General features: G+C 42.2%; 1 protein-coding gene across 4 annotated transcripts in view; it reads left to right on the top strand.

Annotated features, from left to right (window-relative positions):
• The first annotated feature begins 608 nt into the window (after positions 1-608).
• Positions 609-16,085, top strand: part of ARHGEF12 (Rho guanine nucleotide exchange factor 12) — a 79,504-nt gene continuing 64,027 nt past the window's right edge. For 2 of the 4 annotated variants that reach the window (XM_042471862.1, XM_042471864.1), the window contains exons 1-2: positions 609-2,402; positions 15,929-15,997. In XM_042471862.1, coding sequence (XP_042327796.1) covers positions 15,957-15,997 — 41 coding nt within the window. In that variant the 5' untranslated portion in view covers positions 609-2,402; positions 15,929-15,956. The remainder of the gene's footprint in view (positions 2,403-15,928; positions 15,998-16,085) is intronic. The other 2 variants (XM_042471863.1, XM_042471865.1) reach the window with 1 other exon arrangement.

Below are 16,085 nucleotides of genomic sequence, written 5' to 3' on the forward strand. Positions count from 1 at the left end.
GAAGGATTTTCCAAGGAGGGGAAGGGAAAACCGGTTCGAAACCGAATCAGAGCCGGATTGGAAGGCGAGGAGGAGGACGGAGAAGGGGCCCTGCCTCGGTGGGAAGCCTGGGAGCAGCCGAAAACTTTGTTTAAAGACACTGCAAAGTCTGCTCCAGAAGAGAGAGGCTTCGCAAAGGAAGGGAAACAAGGCCAGGATCCTCTGGAAGGAGAAGGAGAAGCAAAGGAAGAGAAGGAAGGAAGGAAGGAAGGAAGACGCCCTGAAGGAGGAAAAGAGGGAGGAAAGGAAGGAAGAAGGAGGAGGAGAAGGAGAAGCTGCCTCTCTCCTCTTTCTATAAAGGAAGCCTTGAGAAGGAACCTGTTAAAGGCTGCTTTTGTTGCTCCTTTTTCCCTCTTCAGACTGATGGGCTTTGTAGTCCCCCAGGCTCCTTTGGCATTGCTTTGAAGCCCTCCCAGCTCCCTGAGAAGGGCTCTTTGTGAGAAGAAGGAAAGAGGGAGAAAGTTGGGATATAAAAGAAGGAACCTGTTGTGCTTTCTATTTTTTCTTCAGCCTGATGGGCTTTGTAGTCCTTCAGGCTTCTTTGGCATTGCTTTGAACCCCCCCTCCTCCTCCCTAAGAAGGTCTCTTTGTGATAAGAAGAAAAGAGGGAGAACATTGGGATAGAAAGGAAGGCTTGAGAAGGGACCTGTTAAGGCTGCTTTTGTTGCTTTTCCCTCTTCAGCCTGATGGGCTTTGTAGTCATTCTGGCTTTGGCATTGCTTTGAAACCCTCCCAACTCCCTAAGAGAAAAGAAAAGAGGGAGAAAGTCAGGATATAAAAGAAGGAAAGGATAGAAAGAAAGGTTTAGTTAAGACTGCTGTGTGCTTTGATGCTTTTCCCCCCTCTTCAGCCTGATGGGCTTTGTAGTCTTTTGACATTGCTTTGAGACCCTCCCAACTGCCTTAAGAGTTGTCATAAAGAGGGAGAGAGTTGGGATATAAAGGAAGGAAAGGATATAAAGGAAGCTTGAGAAGAAGCTTCGTTGTGAGAAGAAACCTGTTAAGTCTGCTGTGCTTTGTGCTTTTTCTCTTCAGCCTGATGGGCTTTGTAGTTGCTTTTTCATTGCTTTGAACCCACCCATTCTTTAATCCTCCCCCCTTTTCTTCTTCGAAAACAGGACAAGAGGAGGGACCCTGCCTTCCCTGAAGGAGAAAGGAAAGAGGGAGGCTTGAGAAGAAGTGTTCCTCTTCCCCTTGTTGATAAGAAACCTGTTCTGATCAGGGACCTGTTAAGGCCGCTGTGCTTTGTTGCTTTCTCTTTGGCCTGATGGGCTTTGTAGTCCTTGGGGAAGCTGCTTTTGCGTTGCTTTGAAGCCCCCCCAAACTCCCCTTTGCCTCCAAAAACAATTCAAGAGGGAAAGGATCCAGTCCTGAGAGAGGGAAAGCGAGTGAGTTGTGGGATTCTGGAGAGCTTTAATCTCCTATTACTACTACTATACTACTGTTTTGCTCACTTCTCCTAGAAAGAGAAGGAGCAGGTCGAAAAAAGAGAACTGCCCACCCTTCCCAAAAAGAAAGCATCCTTTCCTTGACAATCCCATAGAAGGAGAAAAGCCTTGTTTTCCTCCCATCTCCGAAGGCAGCAGTAAGGGATCAGGTTCTGTAAGGTTTGAAAGGCAGAGGAAGCAGTAGGAAGTTTTTTTTTGGGGGGGGGGGGGGACTGCTTTGCTGAGTTGTTTTTCCTTGCAGTCAAAAAGAGGGAGACCAAAGAGGAGTCGTGGGGCCTTTGGGAGAGGCCACCGAAGGGTGGAGGATTAACCCCCGGAGAAGCCTGGCGTTGGGTTTCCATGGGGTAGTAAGGGTATGGGGAGGCCAGCAGCCCCCTCCCCAAGTTCCCTCTCCTTCCCATGGATGGGAATTGTAGCATTGTTTCTCCTCTAAATGGCTTGGGGTGCCCTAATGACCTGAAAAGGGCTCTGGAGCTCAAATGACCGGACCCAAGGGCTGGAGATAACTCGGGAGCGGACACCTGAGAGTCACCATCTTGGCCAAGCTGCCTCTTGAACTGAGATGTACATCCCTTCCGAAGTTTCCATAGGATTGGGTCATGACTCTGGAGGCCTTCTCCCTTTCGTCTGGTAGGATTTTGGCCCCAACTGGTTGTACTCTGATATGGATTTTTTGGGGACAGTTGTGAAGAACAAGTGTTGCTAACTTCTTAAAACAGAACAAAGAACACAAACAATCCTGACTCTATTTGTACCTCGCTTTGGTGAAGCTGGAACCCGAACTTGGTGTTGTGTGTTTGGGGATGTGACAGCTAACCTCCTTGAAGGTTATAACTCGTACCATGCAGATTGGCTAAAAGGTTGTCTCCTTGCCAAGGGCTCCAATGAGTGGCTCACAGTCCGCAATCACGGACAGGTCAGTATGAGGAGGATAACGCTGGGAATTTGGTTGGACTTAAGCTTCAAATCTCGTGTTGGTGTGAAAGGTGCAAAAGTTGATCGCTTGGAGCATACGGAACCGGGATCTATTTCTGGAATGGTCAACCCCCCATTTGATCTGCTGGGGTCTGAACCAAATGGGTTAGTTGGGAAGTCGAAGGCTTTCATGGCTGGCATCCATAGTTTTTTGTGGGTTTCTAGGACCATGTGGCCATGTTCTAGAAGCGTTTATCCCTGACGTTTCACCAGCATCTTAAGAAAACCTGGGTTAGGTTGGAGAATGCTTTAGCCCAGTGGTTTCCAAACTTTGTCCCTCCAGATGTTTTGGACTTCAGCTCCCATAATTCCTGACTGTTGGCTAAGTTGGTTTGGCCTTCTGGGAGTTGGAAGTACAAAACACACGGAGGACCAAAGTTTGAGGATTGCTGCTTTAGCCTAATACAATGTTCAGGGTCTCTTGGTCCAGATCTGCATTCTGGCATTCTCTGATGGTGGTAAAAGTTGCTGTGGGGAGATATGTCTTTGTATTAAGCGTTTAATGTGTTTATTTAATGTTGTTAATTGTTTACTTGTTGTTCCTTGCCTCAGTCCATGGGGAGAGGTGGTTAAGAAATAGGTTATTAGTTTTGTGTGGGTTTTTTTGGGCTATTTGGCCGTGTTCTGGAAGAGTTTATTCTTGACGTTTCGCCAGCATCTGTGGCTGGCATCTTTCTGGAAGGGTTTATTCCTGAAACGTCAGGAATAAACTCTTCTAGAACATGGGCACAAAGCCCCAAAAAACCTACAAAATTATAGATGCTGGCCATGAAAGCCTTTGACTTCACAAATATATTATTAAATATATTATTATTGTTGTTGTTGTTGTTGTTGTTGTTGTTGTCAGTGAAAGCTTGGGCTTTCTATAGAAGCCCTGCCAGTTAGGCTGCAAATAGTGGCAGTGAAGATCCATTTGGAGGAAATGGGGAAACATGTAATATGGTGGTCAACTTACATGGCACAGTGACCTTCTTCATTCTGAGAATGCCTCTGTTTCTGGAACCCATGATGTGTCTTTATATTTAGTTCTCCTGAAACTAGATGCTGAACTCTCCATCTCCATAGTAGAAGAGAAGTGTATTGAGGTTGGCATATGATTGTTGCTTTCCCTGTTGCCTTTTTGGATCTCACTGCATTACATTATTTTGTTGGTTTTGTTGTTGTGTGCTTTCAGATTGTTTCTTATGTTTGGCAGTCCTAGTCTGAACTTCTCAAGGGGTTTTCTTGACCAGCTTTGTCCTCCTCTGAGGCTAAGAGAGGCCTCTGAGGCTAAGAATTGCCTTCCATAGTCAAGTGAGGATTCAAACTCTTGTCTCTGGAGAGATCTTATTGCACCTTTGGGACTGGTTGACTAACTAACATGGCTATGTCTTTGAAGCCTAGTCTCCTGAGTTGTAGTCCAAAGCTCAAACTGCTACATCATACTAGCTCTCATTGCACTACTACAGGGATAGGGAACTTTCGGCACTCCAGGTTCGGATGAACTACCATTCCCATCATATCTCACCACCAGCCAAACTGAAGGAAGTTTTAGCCAGGCTCATGAGGGCTTGGTTTGTAGCATCTCCCCTTATGGAGATGCTACATGATGCCACAACCAAACCCTCAATGAGCCTGGCTAAAACTTCCTTCAGCTTGGCTGGTGGTGAGGTATGATGGGAATGGTAGTTTGTCAGAACCTGGAGGACCAGAGGTTCCTCACTACTAGCAGTACTCAAACCTAAGAGGTCGGTCACACAGGTGGGCAGCCTATGCCATTCCAGATGTTTCTGGACTGTAACTCCCTGCAATGGGAGTTGTAGCAAGAACATCTGTTAGTCTGCAGTTGCCCTCTTCAGTCTGTTTTGTGGTAATGGTCTAGTTCAGTGGTCCCCAAACTTTGGTCCTCCAGGTGTTTTGGGATTTCAGCTCCCAGAAGCCCTAACCAGCTTGGCTAGCCAGGAATTCTGGGACCTGAAGTCCAAAACATCTGGAGGACAAAAGTTTGGGAACCTGTAGTCTAGCTCATTGAGACTTAGGTTATCTTTAAATAAAATATGAAATCTCCAGCTTCTTTGAACAAGCAACTGGAGCGGCTGGCATAAAATCCCAACAATAACTTAAATATAACCCACATATCCCTCTTCCACTTAAAATTACAATCAAACAAGTAATAATTAAAATAATCTGTAAAGAAATCACAATTAAAATCTCACCAATTTAAATTAACAAACCACCGTCAATCCAATCTGGGCAAAGGCTAAATGGGGTATAAAGTAGACAAGTGCCATTTTTATGGTTTAGGTAGCAGGTGTCATGCATTTTTAAGTGTGGTTTTTCCTAATCTGAGCCATGATAGTTTCCCATTTTGATGAGAAGAATATGAAAAATTCATTAGGCAGCTATTTCCCCTCCTGGCAAATACCTCTTAATCTTCCTAATAGAAGGAATGCTAGTTCGCATTTCGCCTCTCAAAAACATAGCCATGTTGGTCAAAATATTTGACCTTGTGATCGCTATAATAGTCCTGAAGAGTTTATTTTACATCTGAGTCATAGAGTCACCAGGAACATAAGCAAGCTCTCTTGATCTTCTGAGAGATAACGTTCTGGATTCCAGAGCTGGGTACAGAACAGACCAAAGGTGGAGTCCTCTGAACATTTACCCAGCTCCATTGAACTCAGTAGGGCTTACTTGTGAGTAGACTTTTATAGGCTTGACCACTGAATGTAGCAGATTTCTAAAATGGTGAGCCTGTTTTATTTTTATAGCCTTGACTTAAATTAGAGCTGCATATGATTAATTTTACATTGCATAACTGAATTTTGAATATTAGGAGCTCTGAAACAGTCTCCAAGGCTCCATCCGCACTGCAGAAATAATCGGGTTTGACGCTGATTTAACTGCCATGGCTCAGTGCTGTGGGATTCTGGGAGTTGTAGGTTGCAGCTGTGCTCTGGTGCCAAAACAAACTGCAGTTCCCAGAATTCCATAGCATTGAGCCATGACAAATAAAGCGGTGTCAAGATGGATTATTTATGCAGTGCAGATGCAGCCGCAGAAAAGTAATGTGTAGCAATAACATTTGTTCTACATAGCTTGAGCTCAGACTTTGGTTATTTGTCTATATGATAACGTTGTTTCCTCATTCTAATTATTTTACTTGACTTATAAGTACCTAGGTCCAAAACACACTGCAGAAATAACCCAGTTTGAGACGGCTGCAACTGTCCTGGCTCACTGCTAGGGAATCCCGGGACTTATAGTTTGCTGTGATCCCAGAGCTCTCAACAGAGAAGACCAAATGTCTCACAAAACTATATTTCCCAGAATTCCCTAGTGTTGAACCAGGGCAGTTAAAGTGGCGTCAAACTGGATTATTTCTGCAATGTGTTTTGGACCATAGTAACTTAATCAAATATTAAAACACAGGAACTGGTTGGTGGCTTTAAAAAGGGGGCACTTCATTCTTGTGTTTCCAGCAACTGTAAAACTATAGGCTTACATTTGCAGATGTTTAAAATATTTGCATACTTGATACGTGCATCCGGCTGACTTTTACAAAATATCTGCTGACAATGGTGGAAGCTTACTTTCTGTCTATAGCTTAGATGTGGGAAGAAATAAAAACAGTAGGAAGCTTATACTTCCATGCCACTGCAAATGACCTCTGCTCTTAAAGACCTCTTTTTCATTGGGCCTAAGTTTTGACTCTGCAAACATAATGCTGTATGTAATCTTGTCTTCGTCCAAGATCCACTTCTTGGTGAATGTCTGAGGTGAATTCATTGTGGTTAATTTAGTTTTGGTTGTAGGTAGTGCTTTCTTTTCCATCTGGCTTTGCTCAATATATCACTGACTGATACCAGTGGTTTGTGGCCAGCTTTTTGTCAATGATCTGTGAAATTCAAATAATCATGAACTTTTGATCCTCTTTGGAGTTATACTTTCTTTTTACAGCAACACTTTTTTAAACCTGAGAGAACACCTCTCTAGGAATCTCTAGGTCCTCCAGAGCAACTGGATGTTTAGCCTGGAGAAGAGAAAGTTAAGAGGTGATATGATAGCCCTGTTTAAATATTTGAAGGGATGTCATATTGAGGAGGGAGCAAGCTTGTTTTCTGCTGCTCCAGAGAACAGGACCCGGAACAATGGATGCAAGCTGCAGGAAAAGAGATTCCAGCTCAACATTAGGAGGAACTGCCTGACAGTAAGGGCTGTTCGACAATGGAATGCACTCCCTCGGAGTGTAGTGGAGTCTCCTTCCTTGGAGGTCTTTAAACAGAGGCTGGATGACCATCTGTCAGGGGTGCTTTGATTGTAATTTCCTGCATGGCAGGGGGTTGGACTGGATGGCCATAGCAGTCTCTTCCAACTCTGTTATTCTATGATTCTAACTCTGTGGCCAAAATCCAGCAGATGTTGACCATAAATTGCTCTGGAGGACCTACAAATGCCCAGAGAAGTGTTTTCTCTAGGAATCATAGGTTCTCCAGTGGGACTCTATGGTCAACTTCTGGCAGAGTCAGGCTTCAAGACCTAGACATTGTTAGAACATATTAATCAAATCTGCAAATAATCAAGTCTGCAAAAGTCAAAACCACAAATCTGGAGGGCCAACTGTAGTATTTCTTAAATTGCTCACCATTCAGATTCATGGTGTGATTCTGGGTTCTAGTTTCTCTTGGGTCTATATATTAATCTCTTCTTATTTGTTGCTCTGTCTAATATATTCCTTCACTGTCATTAATGTAGACTATAACGGCCTTTTTAATTTCTTTAGGGAGATCATTGTATCATTCTTATTTTTCATTGTTACTTAATCTTGCCCTTTGAGCTTACATAATAAATGTCCTCTAACTGATTTCTCAAGGGTTTGAAATTTGTCTCCTTTTTAAAGGTTCTTTCTGTATCCTTAATCTTTTCCCCTCTATGTACATATGTGTCTTGAAGATGATTCACGGTGATCCTATAAATTTCATAAGGTTTTCTTAGGCAAGGAATACTCAGAGGTGGTTTTGCCAGTTCCTTCTTACTCATATGGAAAATGTGATTATACTTCTTTTTTTAAACTTTCCTTTTTATCTCTGTCTCTCTGCTTAAATTGTGTTAAGGTGAAGTTCTTTATAGATGTATGCATTTGGGATTAATTCCCATTGAATTCAATGGGGCTTGTTTCAGAGTAGTTATATGTATCTCAGAAACAGGCCCCATTGAATTCAGTGGGAATTAATCCCAAATACATTCACCTATAAAGAACTTCATCTTAACACCATATGTATGTTTGTGTTTGTGTGAGATAGTGCATTTATGATGATTTGCTGGATCAGTTTTTATTTTCCCCTGAATTGACATCTGGCTTTAATGGCTCAGGTCTCGCCTGTTGGATAACAGAGAAAAGAGAACTTCTGTCCCATTCTGAAAGCAGACAATCTGACTTTGGACTTCCTCTGTCCTACTGTTTTGGGTAGACAGACTTATGGTAGAGCTATGGCATTCATAAAGGTTTCCGTCTTCATTGCTGGGGAAGCTAGTGCTGAGATGAAAATTGGAAATAACTAAGAGGGGTCATTTTTTTGTGCCTAGAAACATTTGAATGTACCCACCTTTCCTGTTAATTTATAGTCCACTTGTCCTACTGTAGGTGAAACTTTTTTTTTTATTTCATTGCTTTGCAGGTAATGATAATTCAGATAATTTGGGATAAATTGAATGTGAAAATTAAAAAATGCTACCCATGTTTTACCCATGTTCAGCATTTTCTGTTGGATGAATTCTTAGGACAGTGTCCAAAACCCCTTCTGTCATCACTGTAAACTGGGGTGAAGAGGAAATTTTATGCCATTACAAACTCCTTCATTGCTGCTTTCTTCCATCAACTAAATACTAAAATAGAGGGATGTTGTAAATCTATGAAAACCTGTAAGTCTCACTGAATTCAACAGGGCAGACTTTGACTAGACATGTACTATAGGGTTGCAAACTTTCCCCCCCTTCTAATTTGCTTGAAGGAACAGGTGTGTGCCCACATAGCAATTGAGGAATTTCAGTTGGTGGACAGTGGGATTTCCCAACTATTGTTCATGAAACTGTAGCACATTAATTGAAAGCTTTTCATTCTCTAACTCAGAGATAAATGAACTGTACTGGTGGCAGTCTTTCTTTTCCTTTGAATGTTAAGGTAAGCATATTTCTGACTATCTCCGTCTCTTCCCAGACACCATGGAAACATACTGAAGTGAGTGATATAAGCCAATAAAATATAAATAAACACACTCTCTATATTCAAATATCTATATTCCATTTTGCAGGTGATTTTCCTAATGTGATTTACAAAAAAAAATTTTTTTTGCAAGCTAAAGAACACTAATTTACTAAAAGAGCACAGAGAAGCTAGGAAGATAAATTTTGAAAGTGAGATCTTTTCATTCAGGCAAGATGGTCCTTAAGTAACCCTACTGTGAGAGTTGCAAGACCGAGAGGCAGCATTAGCTTAGTGTGCAGGGGTCATTCAGGTAGTGTTAGTGATACCTGTTTCCTTTATGAGAAGAATGAACATTGTGTGTAGAGTGTGCTTATGTTGACGTTCAAGCACTTCACCACGATGTCTGCAAGCTGGTTGTTTGCACCATCGGCAAAGAAGAGGTCTCAAATCTGCTTTTTTAAGTAGCAAGCTGTAGCCTTCCTCAGCCTGTGATTTCTAACTAGTTTTCTTGCAAACTGGCATTACAAAAAATGGAGTCCTCCTTTTATGAGGGTCTCACTTTCCTGCAGTCAGCAACTCTGTCCATGAGATACAGTTTTTACAAACTACATCTGCTGATAGCATATCTTTAGTTTGTGGTTGCTTTTAGCTATTATTTCTCTCCTCGAAGTAAAAGCTGAAGGCTTTGGTCATTCTTGTCGCTTAAAACTTGTCACTTCTCTCCAGGCTTTTATTCTGGTACTAGCAGATGCTGGAGCTTGATTTTCTGGTTTTGAAGAAAGCTGTGGGTGCCAAGGTAATTACTTGGGTGGAGGCAGGATACTGCTGGCCAAATGTATGTAATATTTGGGTTGCACTGAACTTAGAGTGACACAAGCCTGTAATGCTTACGGAGAACTGAAAGTTCAGGGCAGTAATGGATACTGCATTATTTCCATGTCATCCAGAACATCATCTTTGGATTAAGCCAAAGTCAGAAAGAAACCAATTAGCGAGTCTTCGTGTTTCAAATTGGCTAACAGTATGAGGAAGGAGAGGTGAGAATTGGACAGCGATTGCCAAAAAAGCTGAGGAATTCCCCCCCTCCCATCATCCTTTTCATGTGAGAGCTACTCCACAAGCCTTCAGATTTTTGTTACAACCTGTATAGCTTTACGGTCCTTTGTGTTCAAGTATTTTTGTTATCCATAACCCCTCTAAAATTTGTACCACCTAATTAAGAGAATTGGATAAATACTGAGTCTTACTGCATGCAGCACATTTCTGTGATTACCAGTTTCTAGTGTAACACCATAATGACCTGAAAGGGTGCTTCCCATGGCATGCAATAGGTGTGTAAACCACTCACATTCCCTGACCATGTAGCTCATAAGAGTTTGTAGCTCACTTCAGTATAATCTGATTTGTCTGGGTCCTTATCCCAATGTTTGTCAACTGTCCTTCAGCGTTTGGTGGTTGATGACCAAAGAACTGCGCTCTCTGTTAGAAACATATTGTCATCTTTAGGATTTCAACCGGTTGTGCTGACTTGGGAGATGCACTTTAAGCCTTTAAACTTGTTTAAACAGCTCAGAGAAATTATGGCTCTTCTGTTATGATCTCACTGGGAGACGTGGTGTGCAGCGCAAGGTGTGAATTAACCAGAGTTGGTGCGGATAGAGAAATGGCATGTAGAGACTGCCAAAGGGAGAACTACTTAGTTGTCTGCCTGTACGCACACGAATGAGGTGTGGCTTTGCAGAAGCAATCTGCTTGGAATAGCTTAACCTGTCTGCAGCAAAGTCTGTGCAGCAAGGAAATCTCACTTATTTAAGCAATTTTCCGTTGCAGCTAAATGTGCTGTTCTTCCATAGTTCTTGTTTGTGTAGGAAAATGAACTCAGGCTTGCTCTGTTCAGAGTCCCAGTTTGTTATGTCACATGACGGAATAATTGGATGGCTTCCCATGCTGAAAAATTAAAGCTGATAGGAGTCTGTGAGCAGTTTAGACATGTTTTTTGTGGAATATTGAATGAGCCAATATTATAGAAGGTGCCTGGAGGAAGAGCTCTTGGAATCTAGTCTGAGGGAGGAAGGGTCATTGGACCTTGGCAAGAACTCCAGATGTACTACAGGAATGAGGGGGAGGGGGGAGAAGAAGTTAGAAAACTTTGTGTGAAGGGGGGAAAACTGCACAAAGTAATCCAGGTAACAACAGCATGTGTTCCTCTACACTTATTGCTGTCAGTGCTTTTATTGTGTGTGTGTGTGCCTTTTGGCAACCCCATGAATTTCATAGAGTTTGCTTAAACAAAGAATACTCAGAAGTGGTTTTGCCAGTTCTTTCATCTGGTGCCTACAGCATCTGGTGTTCATTGGTAGTCTCCCATCCAAGTACTAACAGGGGCCGGCCTTGCTTAGCTTCCAAGATCAGACAGGATCTGGTGCCTTTATAGCTCATAGAATCATAGAATCATAGAATTGGAAAAGACCACAAGGGCCATCCAATCCAACCCCCTGCCACGCCATAAATCTCAGTCAAACCATCCCCGACCGACGGCCATCCAGCACCTTAGCTTAAATACCAGAAAGAATAGTTCTCCATAAACAACTACTGTGCCAGGGAGAATGAAGGCAAGGTGCAAGTGCCCCCCTCCCAATTGTTGGAGGAAGAATGGAGCAGAGAAGGGACAAATAATTCTACTGGGATGTGTAAAATGTTGACCCATTGAGTTATTGGTATAAAATCAAACTATGGTGTTAGGCATGTAATGGTGTTAGGCATGAGAGGAGGAAAAAACCTAAGAGAACTCAGCTCCCTAAGGATTTGAAGCAAATATTGATTGCAAGACCAAGGAAAGCACATAACAAGAAGCTGCAGATTTCTAACCGGTGATACGCTCCTGCCATCTGTTAATAAAAAATCAAGATGAGAGATTGTGGTTTCCCATACGCAGTTCTTGTGGTGTCTAGAGGCGGAAGTGGCTCTTGTGGGTTATGATTTTATCACAGTTTGGTACTGCATCTGCCGTTTCCACTTCCACTTCCATGGCTGGTTAGGGAAGCTGTTATCTGGAACTGACTTTTATAGGCAAGGCAATACAGATTTTCAGCTGATGCAGCATTCAGAGAAGCTGAAACCTCTGCCAGATACAGACATACGCTGCACCTCTAAACTCCAGAGTCCTGAGTTACCACTGGAGTGTTTTGCAGCAGGGGTATAGAAGGTTGTATGTAGTTTGGAGATTCTTGTCTCATTCTGACACGGAAAAGGGCATGTCAACAATCCTTAACCTTTTGTTGTGTGCTTTCAAGTCATTTTATGAATTATAGTGACCTTAAGGCAAACCTATTAGAATGGGTTCTTGGCAAGATTTGTTCAGAGGGGATTTGCCTTCACCTTCCTCTGAGGCTGAGAGAGTGTGACCTGCCAGAGGTCACCCAGTGAATTTCCATGGCTGAGTGGGAATTTGAATCCCGATCCCCAGTTGTAGTACTGTATCTCATAACTTGGTTCCCTCTGTGATAGAAATAAAAAGCCTACTTTGCCCCATAAAGACAATTAAATGTTTACAGATGTTTTGTTATTATCTTTACCATCTGTAAATAAATTTGTTTTAATGCTGTTAAACTTACAGTTTTACTGCTACAGTAACTGTAAACACACAGATAATGTTTAATAAGTGTTAATGAAAACGCTAGGTCTGACCTAAACTACTCCTGTATCTATCAGTTGTATGCATGCAATTGGTTGAGGACCACTGAATTGTATTATTATTAGGTTGTGCTGCATACAGCTGCAAAATACAGATAGAAGTAAAAATGTCTCAGAAAAAGCAATATAGGCTCAGAGGAAATACTATATATTAGTGTTCAAGGCAACCTACATGTTTGAAATGAATATTTTATGAAATTATGATAAAGGAAATTGTATCTCTTGCAAGCCATCATTTGCTGCTGCATTCCCAGTTCTTATTCCCAGTGACTGAATGCATTTCATTTTATAGAAAGGACTCATCTCTTCTTGATATAATACACTCTGAGGAAGTATTGGTGAAGAGTACTAGTTTTCATGCAATTTTAAGAATAATCTCTCAAATGACTTGCCCATATCCATCTATATACCTGTCTGTCATCTTTTTTTCTAGCCTGTACGTACACAATACATAAAAGCTATGTGTGAAGCATGAATTGTCTGCTGAAAATAATTCTTGAAGCATTTCACATTTCAGTTATGGATAATAAATTCCAAATGCTTAACTTTCTCTTGTAGTCTGGGACTTTTTCCATTAATGTATAATCTTATCTGTTTTTTTAACCTGAATTTCTGCATGCTCTTTGCAAAAAACCAGGAAACTACCTCCGTTGTTGGGGATATGAAGCTGTCAAAATAAATAAATACATACATTCCCAGCTGTGGTGACTCAGGGTTCACCGTTGGAGTGTGAAAAGCTTTTTGGAAGTGGCTGAATCCTTTCATAGGCCGACATCCCTTAGCTCTTGATATGTATTGCTGATGCTTGCTAGCAGGTGCAAATCTGGAAGAAATGCTGTGTTCTGAAAAGATCCTATTTTTGACTTTTGTGGTAGGCTTTCTGAAGGAGGGTATCTCTTCTAGAAGCATTCCTTTGCCATTGATAAGTGGTAGATAATTAAACATGGTTGAAAAATAAACTTGCAACAGGTTGTGAGTCATCGGCTGTTTGCTGCTCTCTCTGGTCTCATTATCTGGAAGACAGCCAGTTGACAAGGATCCCATTTCTGTCATCAGTGCTTCCACCGCATGCTGGAAGTTCTTCATCAGGACTGTTTGTTTATTCCGCTGACAAGAACATCAGGGTGCCTGAGAAGAAACACTTTACATTTTTTCCCTCTACCTATCACTCGTTTTGCATTGCGAGGGAATCATTCTTTTAGATCTGTGCAGTGCTTCCTGAGATATTTGAAGAGCAAATTCCACCGAACGTTTGCAGACGCTCACATCACTTAAAAAAACAACAAAAAAGAAAGCCCATGACTACTCTGTCATCTTTCGGGTTTTTATTATTTTTTAAAAAAACATGGATCATTTAAATTTTTTAATATTTTATCTCCTATGCTGAGCAGTAGATGTGGTCTTCTTATTTGAATTAGAGCTGGTGTTTGAAATAACTGAGGTGGAGAAACAGAGCAAAGAAGCTAGGTATTAATGATGCACACTGTACCTGCCCTGTCGAGACATATAATGTGCAGTGAAGAGAGCTGAAGTTAAGTCTCTGGCGACTTGTCAAAGTTACAGCTACTCGTTTCTAGAATATTTCTTTCTTTAATAGATTATTCAGCTGATGAAAGGCCCTGACTATCTCAACTGCTTCCGCTGTAGCCTTTCAGGGACATAAAGGTAGGCAGTATCTGCTGGACCTAATCCCCTGCCCCATTCACTTCTGCTTGAGTCTTAGGTGCGTTATAGATGCGCACAAAGTACGTGCTCGGCACATACTAGGGTTAGACGCCCTAACCCTAGTACGTGCCAAGCACGTACAAAATGGCAGTGCCCTATACACATTGGTACGTCACGACCGCGCCGCCTCCAAACGGAGTGGTGCGGAAGTGACATACTGGCGCTGCGCGAGGGCGCCTGGGGTGCCCTTTGCACGGTGCTGGAAAGAGCTCCATTTCGGAGCTCCTTCCAGCTTTGCGTCGCTGGGTGCAGCCTTTAGATGGCTGCGCCAGCGACGCACAACATAAATGGGCCAAGCGGCCCCTTTCTGTTTGTCCCCGCCACCGTCAGGTGTCCTTGGGGCTTGAAGCCCCAAGGACACCCCTTTCCAGGCTGCGGGGAAGTGGCCTTTTGCCGCTTCCTTGCGGCCTGGAAAGCGGCTGATCGGGGCCTTAGAGGCTGCCGCTGTGGCAGCTGAGGCCCTGATCTGGCGGGGAAAGGGGCGGGAACAGGCTGCCCCAAAGGGATGGTCTGTAAACCGCCTTCGTTAAATTGTATGACTGAGAGCAGGAGACTGGACAAATTAGCAGTGTGTAAGCCATTCTGGCAAGGCCTCAGGCAACATTCCATTCAACAACAGAACAATACACAGATTAACATGCAAATCGTTTCCTCTCAACCAACAATATATATACCCCAGTCACTTCCATGCCAGCATTCTTTGAAGATGCCAGGCACAGCTGCTGGCGAAATGTTAGGAATAAACTCTTCTAGAACACAGCCTCATAGCCCGAAAAACCCACCAAAAACTGTGGATTCCGGCCGTGAAAGCTTCAGAATTATGCTGCCTTATCACTTTTCTTTCTAGCACATTGAATGTGTGCAGGGAAGCATGCCAGACCAAAAGAGCCCTTTGTTCCTTACTCAGGGGTGCTGAGAAAGTTTCAGCAGCATGTCTGCAATGAGGTGTAAACAACTAAATTGCTCTGTCCATAATCCTATGCCTGGTTTTGCTGAATGTTAGGCTACTGTACCACTAGTTCTCATCTCCAAAATATTTTCCTGATCTAGATTCACTGAAGATGAAAACTTCCAGATTTGAAGTTGGGTGGAAATCCATTTAGTATAGGTTTGCATTCACATTTTTTAAAAAAACGAATTATGGATTTTGCCAATTCATACCTATAGAAAAATTATTCATTTGCCACATTTTATCCTCCTAGCTTATGTTGGCAGTAGCTAGGAACGAAGACCAGCTTTTACACATTATTAGACATTATTTTTAAACTAACTGAAACTTTTAGCATGGTTAATTGTCAGATAAAAGAACCTGCTGACTTATGTTTGCTCGGTGGTAGAAAATTGCTGATGTCTTCTGTATATTACACAATAGAATGGAGAGCCTGCACAATCCAACAGATAGCTAGACTCTTGGATTTTAGAGTTGTAGCTGAAATCTTACCTCTGCCATGGATTTATATATTGCAGGCTGATCAACTGCATTTCATTCTATTCCATAACTGTCATTTCGAATCATTGGTAACCTTCCTGACTGATTTATGAAGCATATTTGAAACAGGATTGAGAGCCAGTATGGTACAGTAGCTTGCGTGTTGGAACAGGGCTCCCAAACACATGCACACTATTGTTTTGAGAAGCAGACAATTGCTTGTGTCAAATGTTGAAAGGGAGATCGGTAGGCCTGGAAAAGGCTATTGATTATTTATTGGCTTGAAGGCAGTGCGGAATTATTAGTGTAGAAAAAAATCAATATTGTTATCACTGACAAAGTAAATTGTACAGTTCATTTGGAATGAGCGAGGATGCACTCTGTTGTAATTTCCGTTGATTGTCTCCACCGAGAATTTGGGTGTTTCTACTAACAGGAACAAGACTCTGGAGCTGTTTTAGGAAATGGATCTTTGCGTCTTCAGAGCCTGGGAAAATGAAAATAGGTACTATAGCTTTTTATTCTGTATCTGTTTTGTTGCTTTCTGATACTGACTGTGTCAAAGTTTAGATTTAAATGCATATATATATATA

This window comes from Sceloporus undulatus, chromosome 6 (assembly GCF_019175285.1).
Source record: "Sceloporus undulatus isolate JIND9_A2432 ecotype Alabama chromosome 6, SceUnd_v1.1, whole genome shotgun sequence".
Classification (NCBI taxonomy): domain Eukaryota; kingdom Metazoa; phylum Chordata; class Lepidosauria; order Squamata; family Phrynosomatidae; genus Sceloporus; species Sceloporus undulatus.